Below are 23,671 nucleotides of genomic sequence, written 5' to 3' on the forward strand. Positions count from 1 at the left end.
CCTGGATAATAAGTTTAAAATCCAGAAGGCTACACAACATAACGTGGTTTGGTTAGAAATACAAGTCTAAGTGAAGTTTCACACTCTTTTGTTACAAATAATCAAATTGTTATATGCTCAAATTTACAAAAAATGTCAGAAATCTGCACCGTGACAAAAAACATCAAATCAGAGTAGAAACAATGTAATTAATAAATTAAATAATTTAATACATAAATCATGAATTAAATGGCCATTCATTCCATCTAAAACATTTAATAAATTGTGTAATATGTATTTCCAATTGTAATTAATAAATAACATATTTAATGATTTATTTAATTAATTAAATATTTCATTTTAGAGCTTCTGGCCTTCCACACTCTTCATGTGCGTGTTTCGCAAACATAAATCAGAGTTAGACTGGTTCTGAGCTCCTTTTTCCTACTTGTCCTTAAACGTCTTGTGAGCGTGCCCCTTGTGAGCGTGGTTTCGTCACTATGCTCACGTCTGTGATTGGCTGACACAGCGACCCTCGGGGTTTCGATTGGTTGCGAAACGAAGCCGTGAAACGGGAAGCTGAAAAATACCGAGCCAAGCGAAGAGTTCCAGCCTGAGCTTCGGCCGCATTAACCGCGTTCTCCGAGCACACAAACCCGCTCCCGCTTGCCCCGTCGTTTCGAGGCCACTATGGGCTGCTTCTTCTCCAAGAAATCCAAGAGAAAGTCGCCGGAAAAAGAGGAACGGGCGCCGACCACAACCTCCGCCGAAACTGCGTCGACGGGCAACGCGGTTCCCCTTGGCAACAACAGCGAGGAGGCTCCGAAGCAGTACAGCTGGGACAAGCGAGAGAAGGTAAGCAGCACCGGGACACACCCACAGCCAGGCTTTAGCGCAGGTAGATCACACCTGGCAAAAGACGCCGGAAATAGCCCTCTCAGGTCACCGACATTTCTGTTCCTGTCGTTGTTCACAGCCAAAACAGCCAGATGTGAATGTGTGAATTTAAACGAAACTTTATGTGTTACAAAAAAATTAAAGACAGCAGCTCGAAGCTGAAAGCAGAATAATAAGCCCAACAATTAAAAATGCAGAAGAAAAAAAGTTACACTTGAACTCAGTTTGCATGCATCTAATTAAAAAAAGCCACATGATTTAAATAAATTCATCAAAAAATAACAATAAACTCTGTGTATGCTAAATAAAATGCCATACCATGTCCTTATGAAAGGGAAAATAACTCAGCTGAGCAAAATAAAGAATAAGAAGTGTAATGTGCACAGGTCCAGCTGGAGCTCCACAGCTAAAAATGGAAAAAACACAGTGAGATCAGCAAGTCATGAAACCAAGTCCACAAACAAAAAGCTTCAATATATAAAAACGGCTCCATTATGTATACGTATTCGTTTAGGGAAAACCAGAAAATACGAGAGATGAATAAATACATCAGAATGTTGTTGGAAAAGCTCATTATAAAGTTCCAGTTGCCTACGTAAAGCTCCAGGTCATATGTTAATCAACAATAATCTTTGCTCTCATTGGTAGTCTCCCTTTCTCTCCTCAAAATAGAGAAAAATTTAATGTGTCCATCCTCGTAGTGTCTGTGGCATTCAGTTGCCAAGTCACTTCCTGTTTGGATAGAAGTGGTGACACACACAAAAAATCGGAATAATCGGAACAAATAACACTGCATAAAAAAGTGTGGGCCTAGCACCGAACATCGTCACATGATCATCCCTGTGATGTCACATATCTGTCAGTCTCAGTGATGATAATAGTGACGTTATCTGCACTGACGGTGCTTTCGTGGGCTCCTGTTCTGGAAACATGTTTCCTGCTGTTCGCCAGCCAAAGATTCAGCTTCACGTGTTCGCTGTGAGCCGAGCAGCGAGCTAAGACAGCATGGCTCAGGCACCCCCACCCCTCCCTCCTGCAGCCGGTGTTATCTGATTATCAGATTTACTACCAAACGGCATGTGGTTCACGTGCACCCCTCTCACACATTAAAGCTGCGGTGTTACCCCACAGGAGGTCACACCTTTAAAAGTGACAACCAAAATATCCACCAACCATAAACCAGCTTCAGTTTGCTGCAGGCTCAGAGGGATGTGGTGTCAGAGTCACACATCTCAGATATCTGAACGTGTGACAGGGTCGAGTTTTGGGACCGATATTAGCTAAAAACACATATTTGTGTAGATATATCAAACAAGCATGCTTTAGAAGCTGATGAACCAGCGTCGTGTCTCAACATCACGCACAGTTGAGCAAGGAGCCAGTTTTAGGTTGTGCGTGCTGCTCTTTGTTAGCAGCAGTGATGGGAATAACGACGTTACTAACGGCGTTACTTTTTTCAGTAACGAGTAATCTAACTAATTACTATTTCTATTGTTACAACGCTGTTACCGTTACTAACAAGAAAATGCGGTGCGGTCGCGTTACTTTTTTTCAACAAACAGACGGTTAAAGCTGTCTTCAGCTTACCGCACCTTATATCAGTTGCACGGAAGTAGCTGACTACGTAAGTAATCTGGGCACTGCTGCTTTGAGCAATGACATTTGGTTGTTTAGGAAGAGGGGGAAGTTTTAGGAGCGACAGCGAGAGAGAGAGAAAAAGAGAGCGAGTTTTGAGATGTGAGAGATTTGTGACGTTTAGCGTGTTTGGAGTGTGTAGTTAATGTGTTGTCTTGTGTAGTTGGTGTGTAGTGTTGTGGATAGTTTTGCGTTGTGTGTCAGAACAATGAGGCGACTGCTGAATGAAAACAGGAAGAATGATACACCTCCTGCTTTCAGAGCTGCGGGTATCAGGATGTGATGTTCTCCTTTATAGTGGACAGAAATAATTTTTTGGAGTGGTACAGATAATTTGTGCGGCATCTTATTGAATGCAGAACACCTGATTGTTATGTAAATAGTTTGAAATGGTTATTTTAAAAAGGGTAAAAGGTAAATGGCTGCAAGTAACTTTGTTGTTTGCAAAACTTGTGCATATGATTTTAAAATTGACAATTTATATTTTCATTTAAAGTTATGAAATATGATTCAATAAACATGTTTGTGGTTGTTACAGTAAAAAAATATAAATTTTTCTACTCGGATTTTATGTTTTATGTCTGATTTTAGATCAACTGTGTTAATACAGTTTGTCAAAATGAAAACATAACTGTAAATTCAGACACATGAGGTTGTGCTGAAAAGAATGATACCAAACAAGGCAAAGTAAATAGTTTTTAAAGGTGAAATGTAGAGGGAAAATCAAAAGTAGTTAAAAATGGCCAATTATACCCTGGAATTTTGTAACTCAGTTACTAACTCAGTTACTTTTTTGATGAAGTAACTAGTAACTATAATTAATTACTTTTTCAAAGTAACTTGCCCAACACTGGTTAGCAGCAGCAGCCTGCTGCAGAAACACATCATCGTTCTTTAGTTGAATATGACACAAATGTCAAAGATGACACAACGTGAAATAAAGTAGTACTTCTGGTCCAGCTGATTCCCACACATCTGTTATCAGCGTGTTTTTAACTCTCAGACTTTGCTTTCGGATCTTTAATGGTCACAGAAGGGTTAAAAATGGTGTCTCTGTGCATCCGTAAGAGTGTGAACAGTGTTTGAATCCTCTGTTCTCTCTGCACAGGTGGACCCGAAGGACTACATGCTGACCGGCCTCAAAGACGTGACGGTGGGCCGTCTGCCCGGCAAACTGAATGGTCAGCAGTTCGTCATCCAGGAGTGCGAGAACTGCAACATCTATGTGTTCGATCACTCGGCGACCATCACCATCGACGACTGCGTGAACTGCCGCATCGTTCTGGGGCCCGTCAAAGGCAGCGTGTTTTTCAGGGACTGCAAAGACATCAAGTGTGTGGTGGCATGTCAGCAGTTCCGCACACGAGACTGTAAAAAGATGGAGGTGTTCCTGTGCTGTGCCACCCAGCCCATCATCGAGTCGTCCACGGGGATGAAGTTCGGCTGCTTCCAGTACTACTACCCCGAGCTCGCTTTCCACTTCAAGGACGCAGGGCTGAGCATCTTCAACAACAACTGGAGCAACATCCACGACTTCACGCCCGTGTCCGGGGAGACCAACTGGAGCCTGATGCCAGAGGATTCACCCGTTCTGGATTTCGTTCCGGCACCAGACCCTGAGTCCGATTTCAAGTCAGTGCGAGTCTCCGCCGACCCCGCGCGAAGCATCGTGCCACTGACAAAAGGTGGGAGGTACAAGGACAGCGAGGAGTCCTGCCTCTTTGTCTTCTTCGCTGGAGAGTACACTACTGCAAACGCCCGCAAGCTCATTGACAAAGTGAGTCCATCGCCAGCTCTGAATTGCAAAAAAGTGAAGTTTACTTGTTAATGATGCGATCCTTTAAATCTCTCAAACACAGGTGTGTCATACAGACAGCTCAGTACACTCTTTACTTCTGTTGGCGGCTTTATTTGATTTTAGATTATACAGTATTTAATAATGTACAACAGAATGTATACAATAGAGTAGCTTAGCATGAGTCACAGTTCAGTTCAGTGAACAGCTCATTTACAGCTCATTTCTCCGCTCTCTGTGACGTCACACAGATCCAAGAGCAGAAAGCTGAGATGAATGGAGTGTTCTGAGCTTTTGGGCATCGAGGATTGCTATTCATACACACTGAGCTGATTATTAGAACCTCTAGCTGTGGACTCTCGCCATCGGCACCTGTCCTCAGGTAGATAAAATGAGTTGCCGAAGGCCGTAAAGCTGAGCAAACAAAGGCATGTACGATGAACCCGCTCGGTCACGCTCCTGACACAGACTTGCTTCCTCGTCTCAGAAATGTTTTTACCGCTCTGAATTCTTTCAGTTCCGGCTCTTGAGGTTGACAACAAGGTGATGACTCAGTCCTCCATCCTCTGCCCGCTATGTTGAAACTTGTGTGACTCCAGCACTCAGGCATGCGGGACATGCTCTGAATCTGAGCATGCTCACTGACGGTTCTTTAAAGTGTCACTGCGAACTTTAACCTCTTTAACCTCTCTCCGATGTGGTCAGGCGACCGCTAAAGGCTTTGTGCTGATCCAGACGAAAGAAGTGTCGATGCGGCCGGAAGACGTGAAGCGAGTGTTTCAGAGGGACGCCGATGACCTCACGGAGTGGATCACCAAAGGTAAACTCGCTCCTTCCTCACTGATCAGCTGATCAGGAGCTCTTTCGTACTGACCAGAGGGTGTGTGTCAGTCAGTGTGTGATATTTGTAATCACACTCTCATTCATTTATTACATATTTGGGTGACAGCAGGTAAAACACCTGAACAGATACAGCCATTTACGTCATGTTGTAATGTAACACTCCTGGTCATAAACTGTATGTAAAAGATTGACATGACTTCAGTGATGTCACCTGGTGGTTTTGGACTGCACATTTTAGCATCTAAAGGTTACTGTTGTTTCTACAACTGAGAGGGTGGAGCTAATGCTTGTCCACAGACTGTACAAGTATATCAGTCTGACATAGATACCTGCTAATCAGTAACATCCAATCGAAATTCTGTAATTTCACTTAGCAAAGTTGGAGTTCAGCCTTGTTGGACGCTCTGTCACTACTGTGACCTCACAGCAGCCATGTTATTGGTCACGTGATGGCAAATAAAAATGCTCCAAAAGGCTCCAAAAGCACAATCACAGTCCACAGGTCCAGTTCAGGTGAAGCTAGCAGACAGCTGTCAGTCAAAGAGGCTATGCATCTAACAATGCAGACAGGCGACTTATAAAAACAATTTTTATGAAGGGGGGAGTTATGTTTGTATCAGGCTGACTCACAGGTGGAGATGGGGCGGTGGTGCTGTCGGTGTCCTAAAGGTTTGACTGTCGTGTTTTCCCCGAAGGCCCCGTCATTGCCCTTGAGATGAACGGGGACGGAGTTGTTGAAGCATGCAAGAACATTGCCAGTGAGGTGTTCAGCGGGACGAAGGTGAGCGCAGCGCGGTCCCGGCCCGATCCTTATGGCTTCACTCTGCGTTTTCGAAGATGTCACATTTACTGATATTTTTTTGTCTTGCAGCTTTTTGTCTCCGACAACAAAAACACGTCGTCTCAAGATGTCGACAACTTCTTCAATTTCGCCGACATGCAGATGGGCTTGTAGGTGATGTGATGTCACGGTGACTCCGCCCTCCACGCCGTCCAGCTCAGACTAAACTGATGGTCCTTCTGTCCTTAAAGAGTAGAGGAGGTGAAGGAGCGCGTGATGAGCTTGGGTCAGGAACCCCGCTGCACCTTCATTGCTCATAGCTGTGAATATTTATATCGCTCCGAATGTACTCGGTGATGTTGCTTCATTGTGAATGTAGCTCTGTGCTGAACCTGTAACCTGACTGTAGTTCAACCTGCTGCACGAGGGATGCTCGCGCTGCCCGAGAGAGCCAAGCCCTCTTTGTGTGTCTGACCAGGATCTGGGTGTGTTTGAGTCTGTGTTAGAGAGAGGGAGGGGAGTGTGAGCGAGAGGGAGGGGAGTGTGAGCGAGAGGGAGGGGAGTGTGAGCGAGAGGGACTGTGTGAGTGATTCACATGACAGACTCATGTGTGTATCTGATGTATTGATGATTGTTAGGCCAAAGCTGGACTGATTAAGTGATCGCTGTGTGAACAGTAGCTGTGTTTCTGATGTAGGCACTTCTGTGTGATCGTTTTTTAAAGAACAACATTTGTAATATTTGTTTTATACTCTGCTGATGTTTTTATATAGGAACATGAAGGGTTTCAATCCCGATGTTTAGTAAAAGATTCATTATGTGTGGCGTCTTTTGTACTCCGAGAATAAAACAACTTTGTTTCAGGCCGAGCTGACAGACTGGGTGATCCTGATGTGGTCAATGATCGTCTCAAGCCATCAGCACACACTCTGTGGAGTCAACTTTACACAAACACAGCATCTCAGAGTGAATAAGGGAAGCTCTCTTCTTCCTCTTTCTCAGATCACCAACATGTGTAAATGACGAGCTTTAAAGGTCACAAAAAGCTAAAGTGTGTCGGGTTGTTTGTGATCAGGTCCCGTTAGGCGATCACAGGAAGGTCAGAAATGAGTGGGAGGTTATGATCATGCTTCTGTCCTCATTAACTCAGTGTCCAGCGTTCTGGCTTAGTGTGGTGCGTTACTACTCCCTGACTGTGATGTAGGGACATCACCTGTGTTTGCACACTTGTTATACCTGTGCTGCAAGGCTGTAGTCTGTAAAGTAATGTTGTTATAAAAATCAGATTACAAGCTGAAAGATCTTGTTTTCAACCCTTCTTTTCAGTGTAAGTCCGCTTCTGCTGATGGAGGTCAGGGCTTAGAGCATGTTCTCTTTTTGTGTGTGTGTGAGTGTCAATCTAAAGAAGTCAGAGGTCAGTGTTTATACCACGCCTTGCTTTAATGACCATCTTCTTTTCCTGGACTTTATCAGTTCTGATGTGCTTCAGGGAGATTTCTTCTGATGTCTGAAACTTTCTGCACATTCAAAACACACTCACTGGTCACTTTATTAGGTACAAGTAGTACCAGGTTGGACAGTCTGCTAGGAACATGCTTCACATGTTCCACCGCAACGAGGCGTTTCCTCCCAGAGCGCTGCTGCTCGCTCAATACTTTCTCTGTAAACTCCAACCACTTGGTGGGAAAATCCTAGAAACACGGTCGCTGAGGTCACCTTTCTTCATTGTTCTGATGCTCACTTTAAACTTCGGCAGCTCTTCTTCATCAGGTCTATATGCATAAATGCACCGAGCTGATAAGATACATGTGTTAAAGGGAAGATAAATAGGTGTAGCTAATGAAGTGGCCAGTGAGAATACTTACACACGGTGTCTGTATTTTATGAATCAGGTCTGTCTCCACTGTGTTACTGAGGGTTGACCAATATCTCCAGATTAACTGTAAAACCCAGGAAACCCTGACTGATGTGTCTGAGAGCAGAGGTGGTGAAGCTATGGAGCCCCCTAAAGGAGGGACAAGAAAGCATTTGAGAGGACAGGTGTTATTGTGTTTTGTTGGCAGCAGTTATAGTTTTGTATTTCCTGCCTAGTTTTATTTTTATTTAGTTTTTTAATTCCAGTTTAGTTTCCATAGCTGGTTTCATGTTTCAGTTTAGCTTTTATCGTCTTTTTTTTTTTTCCACTTTTAATTTTAGTCTCTGTGACTGTTACTGTATGGAGGGTGTGTGTCAGAGCCAGTCTCAGCACAGATGTAACAATTAAGATTTTTTGACTGCAGTCACTCCAGAGTGCGTCACTCTGTGTGCATCTGAGCTTCATCAAGCAAACTAGCAATACTACCGCCAGGCGGCTGGTGGAAAAGCTGATGCTTGTTTCTGTGGACACTGCAACCTGCGAATAGGTTCTCAGCTTCCTGACAAAGTGACAGCAGACAGTGAAGGTGAGCAACCACACATCAAAAACCATTTCAATGAGCACAGGCTCACCTCAGGGCTGTGTCCTCAGCCCGCTGCTGTTTAGTCTGCTCGCACAGATCCAGCACCAACCACACTGCAAAGTTTGGAGATGACACCACAGTGGTTGTTCTCATTATTACAAGTAACAATAATGAGTTCGCGTGAAGAAGCTTGAAGTGGTGTGTAGATTTCAGGAGGTTTGGCTAAGATCACCACGCAGACCTCACCATAAATGGTGCTGCTGTGGAGTGTCAGCAGTGTTCCTTGGTGTGCACTTAGCTGATGAGCCGTTCTTCTCCGCTAACACCATAGCAGTCATCAAAAAGCACAAAAGCCACCCCCTCGGAAGATTCAGGAAAGTAGGGCTCCCAACACTTCGCCTCACAGCCTTCTATAGAGGTGTAACAGAAAACATCCTGATGCTAAGCTTCACATCCTGGTTTAGCAGCTGGACGTCCCGTGAGAAGCGACAACCCAACAAGATCGTAGGACTGCCAGTAGGATAGTAGATGCTGGATGAGTTCTTTGCACTGTGAGACTGATAAATGGACTGTGCCCCCTACCCACTCACACTGTAAGACCCACAAACCAGGGGCGGATCAAGAGAAATTTTCTTTGGCTGGCATGGAAATCAAATGGGGTGGCAAAATCAAAGCCTTTTTTAAACACATATGCAGGTGTTACATGGGGTTAAAATGATTCAAATGCATTAAGTTTACGTTTCAAATAAATATAGTCAATAACTTCATTATTTTCTGTAGCCCACATAATTAAACATTTCAGTTACATAAAACGTGAACTTTGATGTCCTGTATAGCTTGTATAATAAATAAATATGTAGCCCAATAAGTATAAAATCCATAAAGTTACACAATATGGGGCCGTTTTATTTAAAAACACATATCTAACTTATGTTTCACACTTTTTTTGTTAGGAAAAAATCAAATTGTTACTTAAATTTACACAAAATATCAGAAATCTGCACCGTAATGAAGAGAAATTTGAACCTAATTTTCCATGATTTGCTGGTTTAACACTCTGAGGTCCAAATTATAATTGGCCATTTTTACTACTTTTGGTTTTACATTTGTATTTCACCTTTAAATTTTTTTTTGTGTTGCTTGGTATAATTATTTTCGGCCCAACCTCACGTGTCTGAATTTAGAGTTATTTTTTCACTGACGTACTGTATTAACACAACTGATCTGAAATTACACAAAAAAAACCCATAGAATCCTAGTAGTAGTTATATATATATATATATATATATATATATATATATTTATTTATTTATTTATTTATTTTTAACTGTAAAAACAACAGACACATTTAGTAAATTATTTTATAACTTTAAATTCAAATAATAATTGTAAAGTTTGAAAACGTATGCACAATTTTTATAATCAATAAAGTTTACAAAATCTACTGAAAACTAGTGAAAACAAGAAATAAAGCCGGTCTGCGCCATGGGTAAAACCATTTGTTAACGGTGTGTGTGTATGCAATATATTCAGTTTTAGGATTTATGTTCATTTTTAATTGTTGCTGGGCTCAAAGTGTTAATGCTACCTTATTTTTACTTAAAAACAACACTGTCACATGCAAAGCTAGGGTGGCACTAGGGGTGACAAGAGATAATTTTAGAGTGGCACCCTATGCCAGCTAATGCCACCCCTGCCACAAACGGACTTTTTCATTTTCCAAAAGTCTCGTTTTATCGAACAAAAATCTGCCTGGGGTTCACACTCCCACCGCTTGGGGCGGTAATGCAGCGTTAGCACCACTCCGAGGAAGGCGGAGGCTGACTGCGACGGCGGGGTTTAGGACCCGGTGGGCTGCGCTGTACAATAGGGCCGTTGTGGCGTGTTGGTGTCCGGGCAGCAGAGCTGGATCCTCCCGTTGAGCTGCGGGGACAGAAGTACCGAGTCCGGAACCAGAGCCCGGGCCGAGGCCGTGTGAGGACCGTGTGAGCGGAATAACGCGGGCGGCAGCGGCGGGACTGCAGGTATGAGCGGGAAAATGTGAACAATATGGTGGCGAGCTGAGCTCTGGGCTCTGCCCTGGACTGTCCCTTCAGGCCCGGGGCCTGCGCTCTCTCTGGGGCCGTCCTGCCTCTTTACCCCGGTACCACGAGCGGCTGGTAGGCTCCCGGGGTATGAACCCAGCGGAGCAGCACAGATGCCCGCCTCAGAGCCTCCGAGGAAGTGACATGTTTGAGTGATGGAGGCGCCTATGTTTGATTTCCCAGCCCGCGGGCAGGCCTTACAGTTTGGCGCCAACACTTTACACAGGTGTGTGAGGCTTTCTTTCAGGTGAGCCAAGAAACGGCACAAAACAGGAAGAGGGAGGGAAGTAAACAGTGTGTTAGCCTTTTCTCATCGTTTCCTGTCAGATGAGCTTTTTAAACAACCTGACGTCATATCCGTACGCCCTCCCTCCACAGGTTAGATGTCAGGTGGAGAACACCTGCCACACCTTGCTGTGGAGTAATGAGATCTTACATATATGAACCTGTTTGAACAGCCTCCACACACTGTACATGAAAGATGGAGGGAGCACTCATCGTCAGCGTGGAACCCTCAGCATTGAAGTGGTAGCTGCTGCCATACTGGTTTTATTTGGGGGCAGAAGTGAGCCCACTGTTTAGTATTAGTACCTACCCGGGTAGGCTCGTCGCGATTTTTAGGGTTCTCTGTTAGGGATAGGTTATAGTACCCGGTACTTTTTTTAACATATTCCACCGTGTTCCAAGCGATCTGAAAAAGTGATGTCAACAGACTGCATGATACCGATTGACTAGTCAATGGCGTCACTTGAGGAGTCATGAGAGTGTCTCCTTCATGAGCCACTATTTTAAAAACCTGGCGACGAGGAAATTGGCAACATAGAAACAATACTGTGGTACTCGAGTCCATGAGGGAGTCTATGAGAACTAACTCACTGCTGCCGCTGCTGGAAAATAAAGGAACTGCAGCTTCTGGTGCTTAAGGTTACTGAAAAGTCAAGTGGAAAAGCACAAACATGGAGTGAAAATATGATTTTTGTTTATCAGGGAGAACCTGCTGTTATATTTACCAACAGCTTCCAACACTGTAAGTTGACTTGAGCTTTTCACGTGAGGTGTACGCCACTATGATATGGCAAGGAGAGGGGCTCCTGGCTCCTCCTCTTCCTTGTGTCTTTATGGGGAATGTCAGGCTTGTGCCCCCTGTTGAAACAGCGTTCTGTATCTAGGACTGGTGTCGCTCTGGCCTCTTCCACCTCCTGTTTATTGACACAGATATGCTTTAAAAGTTATAAAAACCAACATCACACACAACAGTCTTTGTTGTGTGTGATGAATCACTACACCTGTGTCTGTATGACACCTGTGAGGCGGGTGAGTGCTGCTCCGTCCTTCACAGATAGAGATGCAACACAAAGTAATAAAACAAAAGTGATCATATGTGATGATGACGCGTTAAAAGCAAGTGAATTAGAAAGTTACAGCAGAGATATAATAACATGTAATAGTTGAGTAATTTTATAAATGTCTTTATTTACTTGTGGTTTGCAGATATGAACTGAAGCGGTCTGACAGAAGAATCTACTAGTATGCTTTTCAATTTGAAGTTTACGGTGAGTACAAATTTCTTCTTTGTGTCCACAAACTTCTGTTCCGTTGGCCTTAAAAATCATCAATATTTGAATGTCATCATCTTTTTTTGCTGCTGCAGGATGATACAGGATGAAACGCCTCCGGTCCTCCAGCAGCAGTGACACTTCTGACAATGAGAGTGAGTCAAGCTTGCCACTTCGTTTCCAGCGTCATCATCATTTCTAACCTGTGACTGCTCTGTAACTATTTCTGTAACAACAGACGAAAGTGATCTGTGTGCAGTCTTGCCTGTTTGTGCAAAAGAATCAAAAGGATCCCATTTGAATAATCAGTGTGAGACGGCAGCATCATTAAAACTGGAAAATAATAAGCATGTTCCAGTTTTAAAATGTGAAAACGCTCTTCGAGCATTTCAGATTTATGCTATTGGTGCGTCACACTTGTAAATGTGCCTGACGTGCGTCTCCCTGAACACGTCACATGGATGCTGTTCGTGGTTCTGTGGAGACATTGTCTTAACATGTTTAAAGAATTTACCAAGGCCAAAAAGATTCTTATTTAACCTTTCTGATAAAAAAACAACCAAAAAAATTAACATCAAAATCTGATGCCACACCTCAACCTAACGTCGCCCTCTAGTGATGGCAAGTTTCAATTGACTGAAGAGTGTCGGTCACAGAGAGAAACTGTGCTGCCTCCTGGTGTTTTGGATGTGAGAACAGACGGACACAGGTACACCACTCTCAGGCTGACCACACGTCTCAGGCTTGGGGTCCAAAAACAGTCGCGGCATGGCAGCGTGACCCGTAACCCAGACCAAACTGTCTCCTTCATTTCTTTTTATTCGCCTCTTTCTTCTTTCAGGTCCATCGACCTCGTTCTGCTCCTCCAACAAATATGGGAGCAAACCTGGAACGCCTGCATCCAACCCGAAGAAGCCAGCTGAGGTGCGTATCAGACTTTGCTGAGCGTCAGTAAATGTCAGGATGGCGTTTGACTACCTGTGTGCGTCTCTCTCCCCCACAGGTGTTCAGGAAAGACCTGATCAGTGCAATGAAGCTGCCTGACTCCCACCACATCTCCCCAGAGGACTGCTACCTGCTGGCAGACACCTGGAAGCAGGAGTGGGAGAAAGGAGTGCAGGTACCAGCGAGCCCAGACACCATCCCAGAGCCGTCCGTCAGGTGAGTCTGACCGCCTCCCAAACGTCTTAGTTTGCCACCTCCTCTTCATACAGGTACTTGAGTACGCTGATCAGCGTACTCAAGTGACAAGTTTACACGAGTCAGCCGTAGCTGAGCACATGACCACGTCAGACACAGCCTCAGAGACTGAACGCTCTGGAGGAGCTCCACCCCAACGGGAACCGGCTCAGGTATCTCATGACCCAGTGGTAGGAGCCCTGGGGGGGAATTCACCTGTCAGCTGGATCGGTAATGCTCCTGCGTCTCCTGGAGGAGGAGGAGAAAGAATCTGTGCCATGGCTTCAACATGACCACAGACCAGTCTGAAAGTGCAAACAGGAGAGCAAATACGTTCGGCGTCAGCTGATCGCCTCGCTCTCTCAATCACAGCAGGAGGAGATATCGCAATCATTACAGCTTTGACCTTTAAATGTGTTTGTTGGCTCTCTTTGAAGCAGGTTCTGGTTGGTTCAGCTATTCAGTCTAACGGCTCTCTGCTGTTTCTTTTCAGAGTAATCGCGGAGAAGCAGAAGGAAACGCTGTACACCCACCAGAAGAAGTACATCCAGTGCTGGAGCCAGGAGTCCAAGGAGCCGGGTTTCGTGAGCATCAAAGAGCTGGCGGAGGCCATGTGCCGCTACGACCTGGATGACATGGACCTCTACTGGCTGCACGCGCTCAACCACGAGCTTGAACGCATGGGTAAGACGGGCCCGATGATCCAGCGTGATGCTTAGTGACGCTGCATCTTCCTTTTTTCTGTTTCTGCACATTTGTTTTTGTCTTCTGTTGGCTTTGTATTTGAGGCTTTTTACATGTATTTTAATATTTGGCTGTTTTTCAAAGTTAAACCTTCCTGTTTATTATAAATGAGGGCCATCTGCAGCACCGGTGCTGCCCACTGGGGGGGCACAGTCCACACTTTGAATACTTCAGACACCTCTGTTCTTGTTCTCGGGAGTGTCTGATCACGTGGGGTGTTGCTGTTTGGTCCTGCAGGTGAAGAGCCGGTGGACGAGCTAATGATGGAGCGAGCGATGGAGGCGCTGGAGAGGCAGTGCCACGACAACATGAAGCACGCCATCGAGACAGTGGAGGGTCTGGGGATTGAATATGATGAAGACGTCATCTGCGATGTGTGCCGCTCTCCGGACAGCGAGGAGGGCAACGACATGGTGTTCTGTGACAAGTGCAACATCTGTGTGCACCAGGTAGGAAACGCCTTTCTGCTTTTGCTAGCCCTGACCTTGTGACCGGAGCGTGTGTCGGAACCCCGGGCAGCACACTTGTGTTTTTGTGTTGTTTCTGTTGATGTTCTGGTTACACATCACTTGCATCCCGCTGTTCTTTCCGCAGGCGTGCTACGGCATTGTTAAGGTGCCCATTGGTAACTGGCTGTGCCGGACATGCGTCCTCGGTATTGACCCGCAGTGCCTCCTGTGTCCCCAGAAAGGCGGGGCCATGAAGGCGACACGAGCCGGCACAAGGTGGGCTCATGTGAGCTGCGCTCTGTGGATCCCTGAGGTAAGTGAATCCGGGATGAGGGGAAGCGGGTGCAACAACACAAACAGTGACAAATAATGTTTTGGGGTTTTTTGTATCAGAGACTAAGATGAAAATATTTACTGCTTTGGTCTATAGACCTTTAATAAAGGAGCACACGTGCAGAAATGATAGTGATAGTGACAGTGAAAATGTGTGGTCCTGCAGGTGAGCATCGCCTGTCCAGAGAGGATGGAGCCCATCACCAAAGTCTCCCACATCCCCCCCAGTCGCTGGTCTCTGATCTGCAGTCTGTGCAAGCTGAAGACAGGTGCGTGCATCCAGGTGAGTTATTCCTTCCGTTTTATGCCATAGAGATTACTTTAGAATGATTGCATGTCTGCAGACATTCAAGTTTGATTTTATGATCCTCGAAGCGTCTGCAGCAAGAAGTCTGCACTGGAGCTGGACGTAAGCTGGCTTTTCCCTCAAGTAACTCGATCCGCTCTCTCCCCCTGTTCAGTGTTCAGTAAAGAACTGCACCACCCCCTTCCACGTGACCTGTGCGTTCCAGCACAGCCTGGAGATGAAGACGATCCTGGATGAAGGGGATGAAGTCAAGTTCAAGTCGTACTGCCTAAAACACAGCCAGCCCAAAGCCGGAGAGGCCGGCCTGAGCCCGGCTCGATCCAAAGCCCCTGGAGAGGCGGGGAAGGGGGGCCAGCGAGCTCAGCGGCTGCAGGAGCTGGAGGAGGAGTTCTACACCCTGATCGAGCCCGAGCAGCTGGCCCGGGACCTTGGGCTGTCCCCGCACCTGGTGGACTTCATCTACCAGTACTGGAAGCTGAAAAGGAAGAGCAGCTTCAACAGGGCTCTGCTGCCCCCTAAAGAGGAGGAGGAGCAGCTGGTGCTCCAGCCGCAGGAGGACAGCATCCACACCCGGATGCGCATGTTCATGCACCTGAGGCAGGACCTAGAAAGGGTGGGTGCTTCCTCTGTGCCGTGTGTGTGTGCAGCCTGTGTTAGTGGTGATGTGGTTTTTTAGCTTTAGCCTAAAAGATCAGAGCATGTACTCAGTGTCAGAGCAACCATTGCTGATTCAGTAGCATTTATAGAAACTCTGAGGAGTGAACCTGCTGTCACCCAATCAGATTCCATCTATACTGCTGTCTTTAATAAAGTTGTGTGTATCTGGCTGCAGGTGAGGAACCTGTGTTACATGGTGAGTCGGCGGGAGAAGCTGAAGCTGCTGCAGAGCAAAGCTCAGGAGCAAATGTTCAACTTGCATGTGAAGCTCACGAACCAGGAGATTTCTGCAGGTGAGTTCACAGTGAAAAGCAGCACCAGCTCCGTGACTTGCTCTTTGTATCAGCTGACCTCAGAGCAGGTCATGTGACGCAGAAAAATACAAAGCAAAGCTCAGACTCGGCTCAGTTCAGAGGGATCATCCCACATAGGATGTCAAAGCTTTCCAGTGAGAAATTAGTGATTTTTGACCCCTATGAAAAGTTTCTGTGTATTTTACCTGTTAATGAGCAGGTAGAAACCAACACTCGGTATGTGATAAGAAGAACGTCCTGTCAGAATCATAAATTAATTTTATGATTTGGATCCTTTTAAATCAGCCCAGATTTTAAAGTGACTAATCAGAAATGGGGTCGAAGTTCACACTGTAAAATGATCTGGTTGGAGTTTTGAATAATTATGTAAATTAATATATGTAATGCCTGTAACACAATAACTTGGGATCAGCAGGATTTATGATGGATTTATGATTCTTTTTTTTTCTTTTTTATGGTGAAGTAAAGGATAAAACAGTTTGTGAGGACTCTTAAGCTGTCTGTGATGTGATTATGGAAAAGAGAAAAAGGGACTGAACATGTGTTTTCTCTGCAGGTCTTCCTGCTTCGTTCCCCTTGGAGAGTGTGCTGTCCCGGCCTCCTCCGAGGATCACTCTGAAGCTGAAGATGCCCAAAGCTCTGGGTGTTGGGAACGGACCGCTGTGCCCAGACAACAGCGGGAACGTGGGTGAGCACGGCGGTGAGGGGGTGGGCCAGGGGAAGCCTCAGCTGCACGGCCGCAGCATCAGAGACGAGCGCTCCACCAGCCGAACGTCTTCGACCAGCGGTGCACCGCAGCACGTTAAACCAAGCGGGAAACCTCTGACGCTGCACGGCGCGCTTCACGGACAGCCTTCCAACAGCAATGGCAGACTGGAGCGAGACCGAGCACGCCTGGCCAAATCTAATGGCGTGCTGGAGAAGGGCGCTGCTCAGAGGGACGGCTCATGCCAGACGCCCGCTGACCGCAACACTGCAAACGAGAAGAGCGTCTTTCGCAAGTCCGCCATGGAGCACTTTGGCCGCTCCTTCAAACAGGCCACAATCAACCTGGTCCGGACCACCGAGGACCTGCGGGCAGACAAACTGTCCCGGAAGAGCGGTGCCAAGGAGAGGCTGTGGGCCAAACCAGCACCGGAGCACCGCTTGAAGAGTGCGCGATCGTATCAGGACAGCGACGGGTACTGCCCCGACGCTGAGCTCAGCGACTCTGAGCCAGAGGCCAAAGGTCAGTGCAGGCGGCCACTCGGGCTGCCGGACATTCCGAGGAAAGGGAAACAGGCACCAGGCTCTAGGCACGCCATGCAGAGGTGACGGCTGTGCAAACTGTGGGGCTGACGGTCCGCACGAGGACGCACGGTGAAGGCGATCGGCTCGCTAAGTCCTAACATACCGACCATGTTTCCGGCCCCAGCATCTCTTGGAGCGCACGTGCAGAAACATACACACCCGGCGCTGTCTTCCCATCATGTGACGATGTTTGTCTCCACCCATGTTGGTCCTGAGAACAGTCAGTGATTTCACAGCTAATGAGCAGATCGCCAAGAAGAGGACAGGATTTCTGAAGGGACGCTCGGGGTGGGAGGCGCTGTGGGGTGGGGGGGGGGGGACCCTAGTGTATTGTGTGCACACGGGCATGTAAATATCACGTGACTCCCGCCCGTCAGCGCTGCACGTCTCCTTGTCTCTGCCTTCACACCGAGGTGCTGCAACTCTTTGTCTACCTTTCTGAAAACACGAATGCCTTCTGTGTGCAGAAACACTCCACACGCTTTAGCTTCCAGAAACAGTTAGAAACAATAGAAACACATTCCATGGTGCGACAGACACTGGACTGAGGTCTTCAATCATCATGATGAGCCTTTATTATATCACAACCTTTAATTGTGAAAGCGAGCTGCAGTTTTTGTTACGAGGTGCAATTCTTGCTGCTCAGCCCAAAAAAAATAGAATAAAAAGTGGGCGTGCTCTTCTCCTTACTTCCTGTCGTGTACCTGCACTTCGTGCTCGATGATCGCGTCAGTTGAGCTCCAACTCCTCTGAACACTCAGTTTATCAGTTTGTTTTTTGTTTTTGTATATCTTTGGCCCTCTGAAGTCACAGAGAGAGAATAGAAACCCCGCCTACAAGCTGTTTGGAACAGCTAGAGGGGCAGCTAATCAGAAGACGATAACCTGGAGCAGTGGTAAACAGCTTGTTTCAGGTGGAAGGGCTGTTGGAGCTGAGAATCACGCAAAGTTGCTGTCATGGGGCGGAGTTTAAACCTCAGCTGTGATCTGAAAATCAGGAAAACGTGTTCAGAGCTCGACTGACGCGTTCGGGTGTAGAAACAGGGTAAAAGACAACATCTGTGCTGCTTCCACATGATCTAACTGCCTCTCTTAGGGCATCTCCACTTGTGTCACTACGAGCAGCCGAGAGGTTCGCTTTGAGGATTAAACCATCTTGGAGAGCGACTTCACTGCGAATGCTTCAGTGTCGATCAGGTTCAGTTATAACGTTCAAATGCAACCTCTGGTGAATGTGCGTGTGGTCTTGAGTCGACGTTCTGACCTTCAGATGTCTGCTTTTGGTTTATTGCAGTAATGATATTAGTCGGCGGTCTGAGTTGAGCTGCGTGCACACTGTCGCTCAGTTTTCGTGTCCTGTTTGCTGCCCACGAACCACTAAAGCTCGAGTGTCCGCAAACATGGCCAAAACAGTGACATCATCTCCAGGACCAAAGCACCAGCAGCGTGACGCGGCGGTCGGAAGCTGGAGGCAAGCGCCATATTTGAAACGAGTCGGTTTCTTTTTTTGGGTTGAGCTGCAGAAACAGAACCCGTCATGGGTTTGTCCTATTTTTCTACAGATGCTGAGTCAGTGCTTTTATTTTATACCTTCATTTTTACCTCATTTTTATGCAGATCCTTCCTCATTTAACAGAAACCGTCTCTCGTGGCTCAGCGTGGTGTCTCCACACAGACCGCAGGCATGGTCACAGGCTGTAAACGGGCCTGTCGGCTCAGCTGCGAGCAGAAGGTTGAATCCTCGGCGGCTCCAAGCAGGTGGAGCGGCTGCAGGAAACACTACATGAAGCCCAGAGTTAAACTTTGACCTCCATCGCTCGCCATTCTGAGCCTGTGTGTGAGAGTGAAGCTGTGCGCCCACCCACGGCGCTCCAACACTAACGTATTCGCAAAGATCTTTTTTTCATGTTTTTTCCTCGTTTGGAAAATCATTTTTTTAATAAAGTCTAAATGTTAAAGTCTGATGCTTGAATTAATTGAATGTTCATCAGTTTTCAGGGAAAGTCAGCAAGCAGGTTTTCTGTTTGTGGTTTCAGGTACTGCTGCACAATACTGCAATACTTATGGTATTAATCCAAGGCCAAGTAAGTAGAAGGTCAATACTGCTGGTACTGGTATCGATACTCGTGTAGGGGAGAGCAGTGTGTCGTCATCTATGAGATAAATTTAAACTTCACTCAGTCACAATAATAATAAAACACTTTTCATTCTTTTATCTTTCCAAAGCTTTCAGGACACCGGGCCTGTGAAATGTACAGTACCTGTGATGCTCTTAGCGTGTGTAGTTTAAATAAAACCGTTAACAAAAAAACATTCAGATGTTTTTCACTTCAAAGTTAGTTTTATTGTCAAAAACCACGTGTACAGATCATACACAGGAATTTGAAATTGCAGTTCTCCCACACCCCTCAGTGTGACACTTAAGTCTTATATACAACACAATCTTTTATAAACAATAGTGTCAAACACAATCAGAGTTCTTGTAGGGTGGTTGGGTCAGAGGTGGGTATGGAGATGGTGTGTATGATAGAGCAGGGAAAGAGTTCACACCACCCAGTCACCTCTGTCCCGCAGCAGTCACACATTTGTGTTTTATTGGCACTGCCTTCATTTTAATTGTTTCCATTTTAACTCATATTTAATCAGCCAATCACAGCAGCAGCTCAGTGCTCTTGATGATGAGCCGCTTAACTTCAAACTGAGCATTGTTTTAGGATCTGCTGGGATTTTCCCATGACCATGTCTGGATCCATCCTGCCTGGTTCGCGGTGGTCGTCAGCTGTGCGATGATGTCACAATGATCAGCTCTGAAGCGTCAATCTGGTGCTAGTGAGGTGTACCTAGTGAAGTGTCCAGTGAGAGTAAGTGCGCATATTTGCAGAGACCCTCTCCCTAAACTAGATGGAACTGTGATCGAGATCCTTCTGAGGTTGTGGCTGTATCCCAATTCAGGGTCTGCAGCCTTAAAGGCCGCATTTTAAGGCCGATTACGTCACAGCGACGAAGGCTGCTCGAAATGCGGCCCTCAAATGCGGCCTTCATTTCCCTGAATTTTAAGGATGTGGTGGTGTACACTTCGTGGCCCAACATATCCCAGAATGCATAGCGCGGCGGTGGGTGTGGATAATTTTGCCGAAAAAAACGGCGGATGAGGGGCGCCCGAAGAGTGAACTTTAAGTGAGTACTGAATATTATGTCACTTATTTATGTGCAAATGTTCAATAACGAAGAACATTAAAACATCACTGTTGGCCACATGTCGGCAAAGTTATGTGACATTAGTGACGTTTGTACTAACTTGGTTTTAAAGCCTTTACTTTAAAATATACGCCGTTCAATAGCTGACTTTAATCTTACAGAGAATGTGGTGATTTTATGGATAATTAAAGTCAGTCATATATCCACAAACACAAGCTGAAAGTCAGTGATGCTGCTCGGTTTGCAGTCCTGAATATCACGGCACAAGCAGGATTCACTGCACTGTTAATGTTAGCTATGTTATATTGCTGCCTCTGTTCGGTGGGGTCGACCCAAACGGACTTTAACGTGTGTTTGAACGAGCTGACGGTTCACTCGTTAAGCTGAAAGAAAGATGCTTTAATCACAGGAGGACAGACTGAGGGACCCACTGCTGCACATCATCTGTGAGGCTTTGCACCCCTGATGATCCACCAGGACAAACTCAGCAGTGTGTGAGGAAGAGGAGGAGGAAGAGCCTGCAGCAGCTGACAGATGGAGAGAATAGACAGACTGTTCCCTGTTTGTGAAGGACTGCTAGAAAAGTTTAAAATAACTAATTGTCTGTCCTGAATCAGTCTTATTAGGTAATGTTCAAATAATTTTATCATTCCAGTGTTTTCAGTGTGGGAGAAAGTACTCAGGGCCTTCAAGTTACACACTATGAAAGGCAGCAAGAAGTTTAATGTTCAGAAACCTAAAGTATGTATCAGCAGCAGAATGGACCTAAAAATAAATGTTTGTTCCAGTTCTATGAAGCTTTGAGTATTTAGCATTAGTAGCACTGCTGTGTTTGTTGTATCATCTTGCTGTAATTGTTTATATGCTTTATATATTCTGAGGTAAGTTGATCTATAGTGTTACATCATATTCTATAATGATGTTATGTGTTTGTATACTTTGTGCCCAGTTTGACCCATTTAGCAGAAGTCAGCCTGTTTAAGGCTCTGATATCTATTCTGTATGACGTAAAGCAGTTATGACATGGTATGATTTTCTCACCCAACAAAGGAATATTTAATATACTCTTCATTCTATCAGAAACAGTTTTCACAGCTCGTGCATTTTCTTTTTAGACATATATGTAAGCACTGAGCCAAATGTAATGTAATGCCAACATATTAAAAGAACAATATTTGTCTCTTATGTATAATACATCTGTATATACACTGTCAAAGGTAATTGTCTTTGAGTGAAGATTTAAGGTGATAGGAAATATAAATAACTGCAACTTGAATCTTTGACCCAGAGTTCAAGCTCACTGCTGTAATATCCTGTTAAAAAAAATCTATGTATATATATATATATATATATATAAATGTGTATATATATGTGTATATATATATCATAATAATCTGACAATAACTATAATATTGGCCATATTATATTTACATTACCAAAGTGAGATGACTTTAGTCTCATGAACAACATGAGCTAATTGTTATTTACTAACTAATCTTAAATGACTGTTCAGTACAGAAATGAAGCCCGACTATCATGTTTTACAGTCCTGTGGTCTCAGTCTCAGATACTCAACTAATCAAAGTGATGTCATGACAAAAATGATTGACCAAGAAAACATTTTTCCTCGCGGTTAGTATCATGGTTGCTAGGCAACCTGAGCAGCGTGATGAAGGCTGAACCGTCCCATTTCACAAGCCTCTCACTTCCTCACTTCTTGTACATAGTACGTACTGCGCGTATGTCAAGCGTGCGGTCTCTTAATTGGGACACAGCCAGGACTGGACTGGGACAAAAAATCGGCCCGGGCATTTTGACTAGAGACCGGCCCACCAAAAATGTGACGTCATTCAGGGGTAAAACCGCAAAGGATTCTGGGAATTTGTGGCAAGAGGTACTAGCGCATGCAGGCTTTCAATTGAACTCAGTTACACAGCGATAAAAAGAAACACAAAAAATGGCAAGAAGCTGTTGTATTATTAACTGCAATAGCCGGTGTTGTGCCAAAAAGTGATTGTCTGCCAAAAACTGATTTCTGGTATTTACCAAAAACTGATTGCTCGTATTTAAATTGCTATAAGTAACTTGTTGGGCTATAATATGTGAAACATATGTCAAATGCATCCCTCATGGATGACATAAAGTCATCTCTCCATCTCTCTCTCCTGCTCTTTTATTTCTCTCTCTTGCTCCATCTCTCTCTGCTGCTCTTCTGTCTCCTCTGTCACAGACTTCTCCACTTTTGATGATAAATCAGCCTGGTGCAACATGTAAGGATTGGTGCAATTTGTTAAGATTTTGAGGAGTTTGAGAAACTAACCTTAAGCATAAAATAAAATTTACTATCAGTAACTTCATAGCACCCGCCCAGCAGTATATAAACTCCGTCATGCTAGCTAGTACGCAGTACCAGTTATTCTAAGCGACTGTAAAAAGTCAGCACAACGAAAACAAACTACAACTAAACTTGGTTTATATCTGACACAGATAGACAGCAGGTCATAACTTTTTACCTGAAGTTCAGTTCCTCTGCCACTATGACCGGCGGCCGCCTCGGGTCTCTCCTCCTCTTGCCTCCCCTTTCCCTTATCCACCTGCTGGCCTCCACCACTTGCTGATGTTTCTAAATCTGTGGAAGCTATGCCATAGCTACCGCCAAACAATTCAGTTATTTTTTAAACATTTGGCAGCGTCTGCCTGAAGGGCTTGTTTCTTTTTGGCCCTAATTTTTTCTGCACCTCCTTTCCTTTTTTTGTTCTCCATTTCTTTAGTTCGTCGATTGCTAAACAAGAGGGAGGGTGCATCCGACCTCCTCGGCTGTAATTGGTCCAGCCCAGAGTCGATCATGACCAATTGGCCAATCCAACACCTTTCATTATTTATACCCTTCCAAAAAAACAAAACAAAAAAAAAAATCGATCGGCCCATAAAAACAAAAAATCGCCAGCGGCCCACCGGGCAAATGCCCGGTATGCCCGATGGCCAGTCCAGCTATGGACACAGCCTCAGTGTGCTCACTGGAATGTCCGGCACCTGTACAGTCCCACAATAAACACAGGAAGACCAGAGACCAGACGAGTCGCCCCCTGCTGGAAACGGGAGAGAATGTCCATCTTTTATGTACAGGCGTTTCATCAGCTGATCAAACGTCGTGACGTCTCTCCAGATGTTTTACCTTCACGTGCATTATGGA

The 23,671-nt window shown here is 45.4% G+C and overlaps 2 protein-coding genes across 4 annotated transcripts; both read left to right on the forward strand.

The window, feature by feature from the left end:
* Window positions 1-525: 525 nt before the first annotated feature.
* rp2 (RP2 activator of ARL3 GTPase) lies at window positions 526-7,229 on the forward strand. Its single transcript, XM_085265693.1, has 5 exons — window positions 526-834; window positions 3,620-4,288; window positions 5,012-5,126; window positions 5,845-5,930; window positions 6,021-7,229. Exons 1-5 carry the CDS (start codon window positions 670-672, stop codon window positions 6,102-6,104), a joined length of 1,119 nt encoding a protein of 372 aa, XP_085121819.1. The 5' UTR covers window positions 526-669; the 3' UTR covers window positions 6,105-7,229.
* Window positions 7,230-10,083: 2,854 nt separating this feature from the next.
* Window positions 10,084-19,600, forward strand: jade3 (jade family PHD finger 3). Of its 3 annotated transcripts, none has more exons than XM_085264937.1 (12): window positions 10,084-10,678; window positions 11,944-12,005; window positions 12,104-12,163; window positions 12,850-12,932; window positions 13,012-13,169; window positions 13,681-13,871; window positions 14,169-14,380; window positions 14,526-14,693; window positions 14,880-14,996; window positions 15,175-15,633; window positions 15,853-15,970; window positions 16,548-19,600. In XM_085264937.1, exons 3-12 carry the CDS (start codon window positions 12,115-12,117, stop codon window positions 17,303-17,305), a joined length of 2,313 nt encoding a protein of 770 aa, XP_085121063.1. In that variant the 5' UTR covers window positions 10,084-10,678; window positions 11,944-12,005; window positions 12,104-12,114; the 3' UTR covers window positions 17,306-19,600. The 3 variants fall into 3 exon arrangements, with proteins under 3 accessions (XP_085121063.1, XP_085121062.1, XP_085121061.1); XM_085264936.1 differs by having other exon boundaries at window positions 10,095-10,392; window positions 16,548-19,599; XM_085264935.1 differs by having other exon boundaries at window positions 10,095-12,005; window positions 16,548-19,599.
* Window positions 19,601-23,671: the final 4,071 nt, after the last annotated feature.

This window comes from Mchenga conophoros, linkage group LG23 (genome assembly GCF_057382185.1).
Source record: "Mchenga conophoros isolate Kocher_MC1m ecotype Shallow Benthic linkage group LG23, M_conophoros_male_GT1.1, whole genome shotgun sequence".
Classification (NCBI taxonomy): Eukaryota; Metazoa; Chordata; class Actinopteri; order Cichliformes; family Cichlidae; genus Mchenga; species Mchenga conophoros.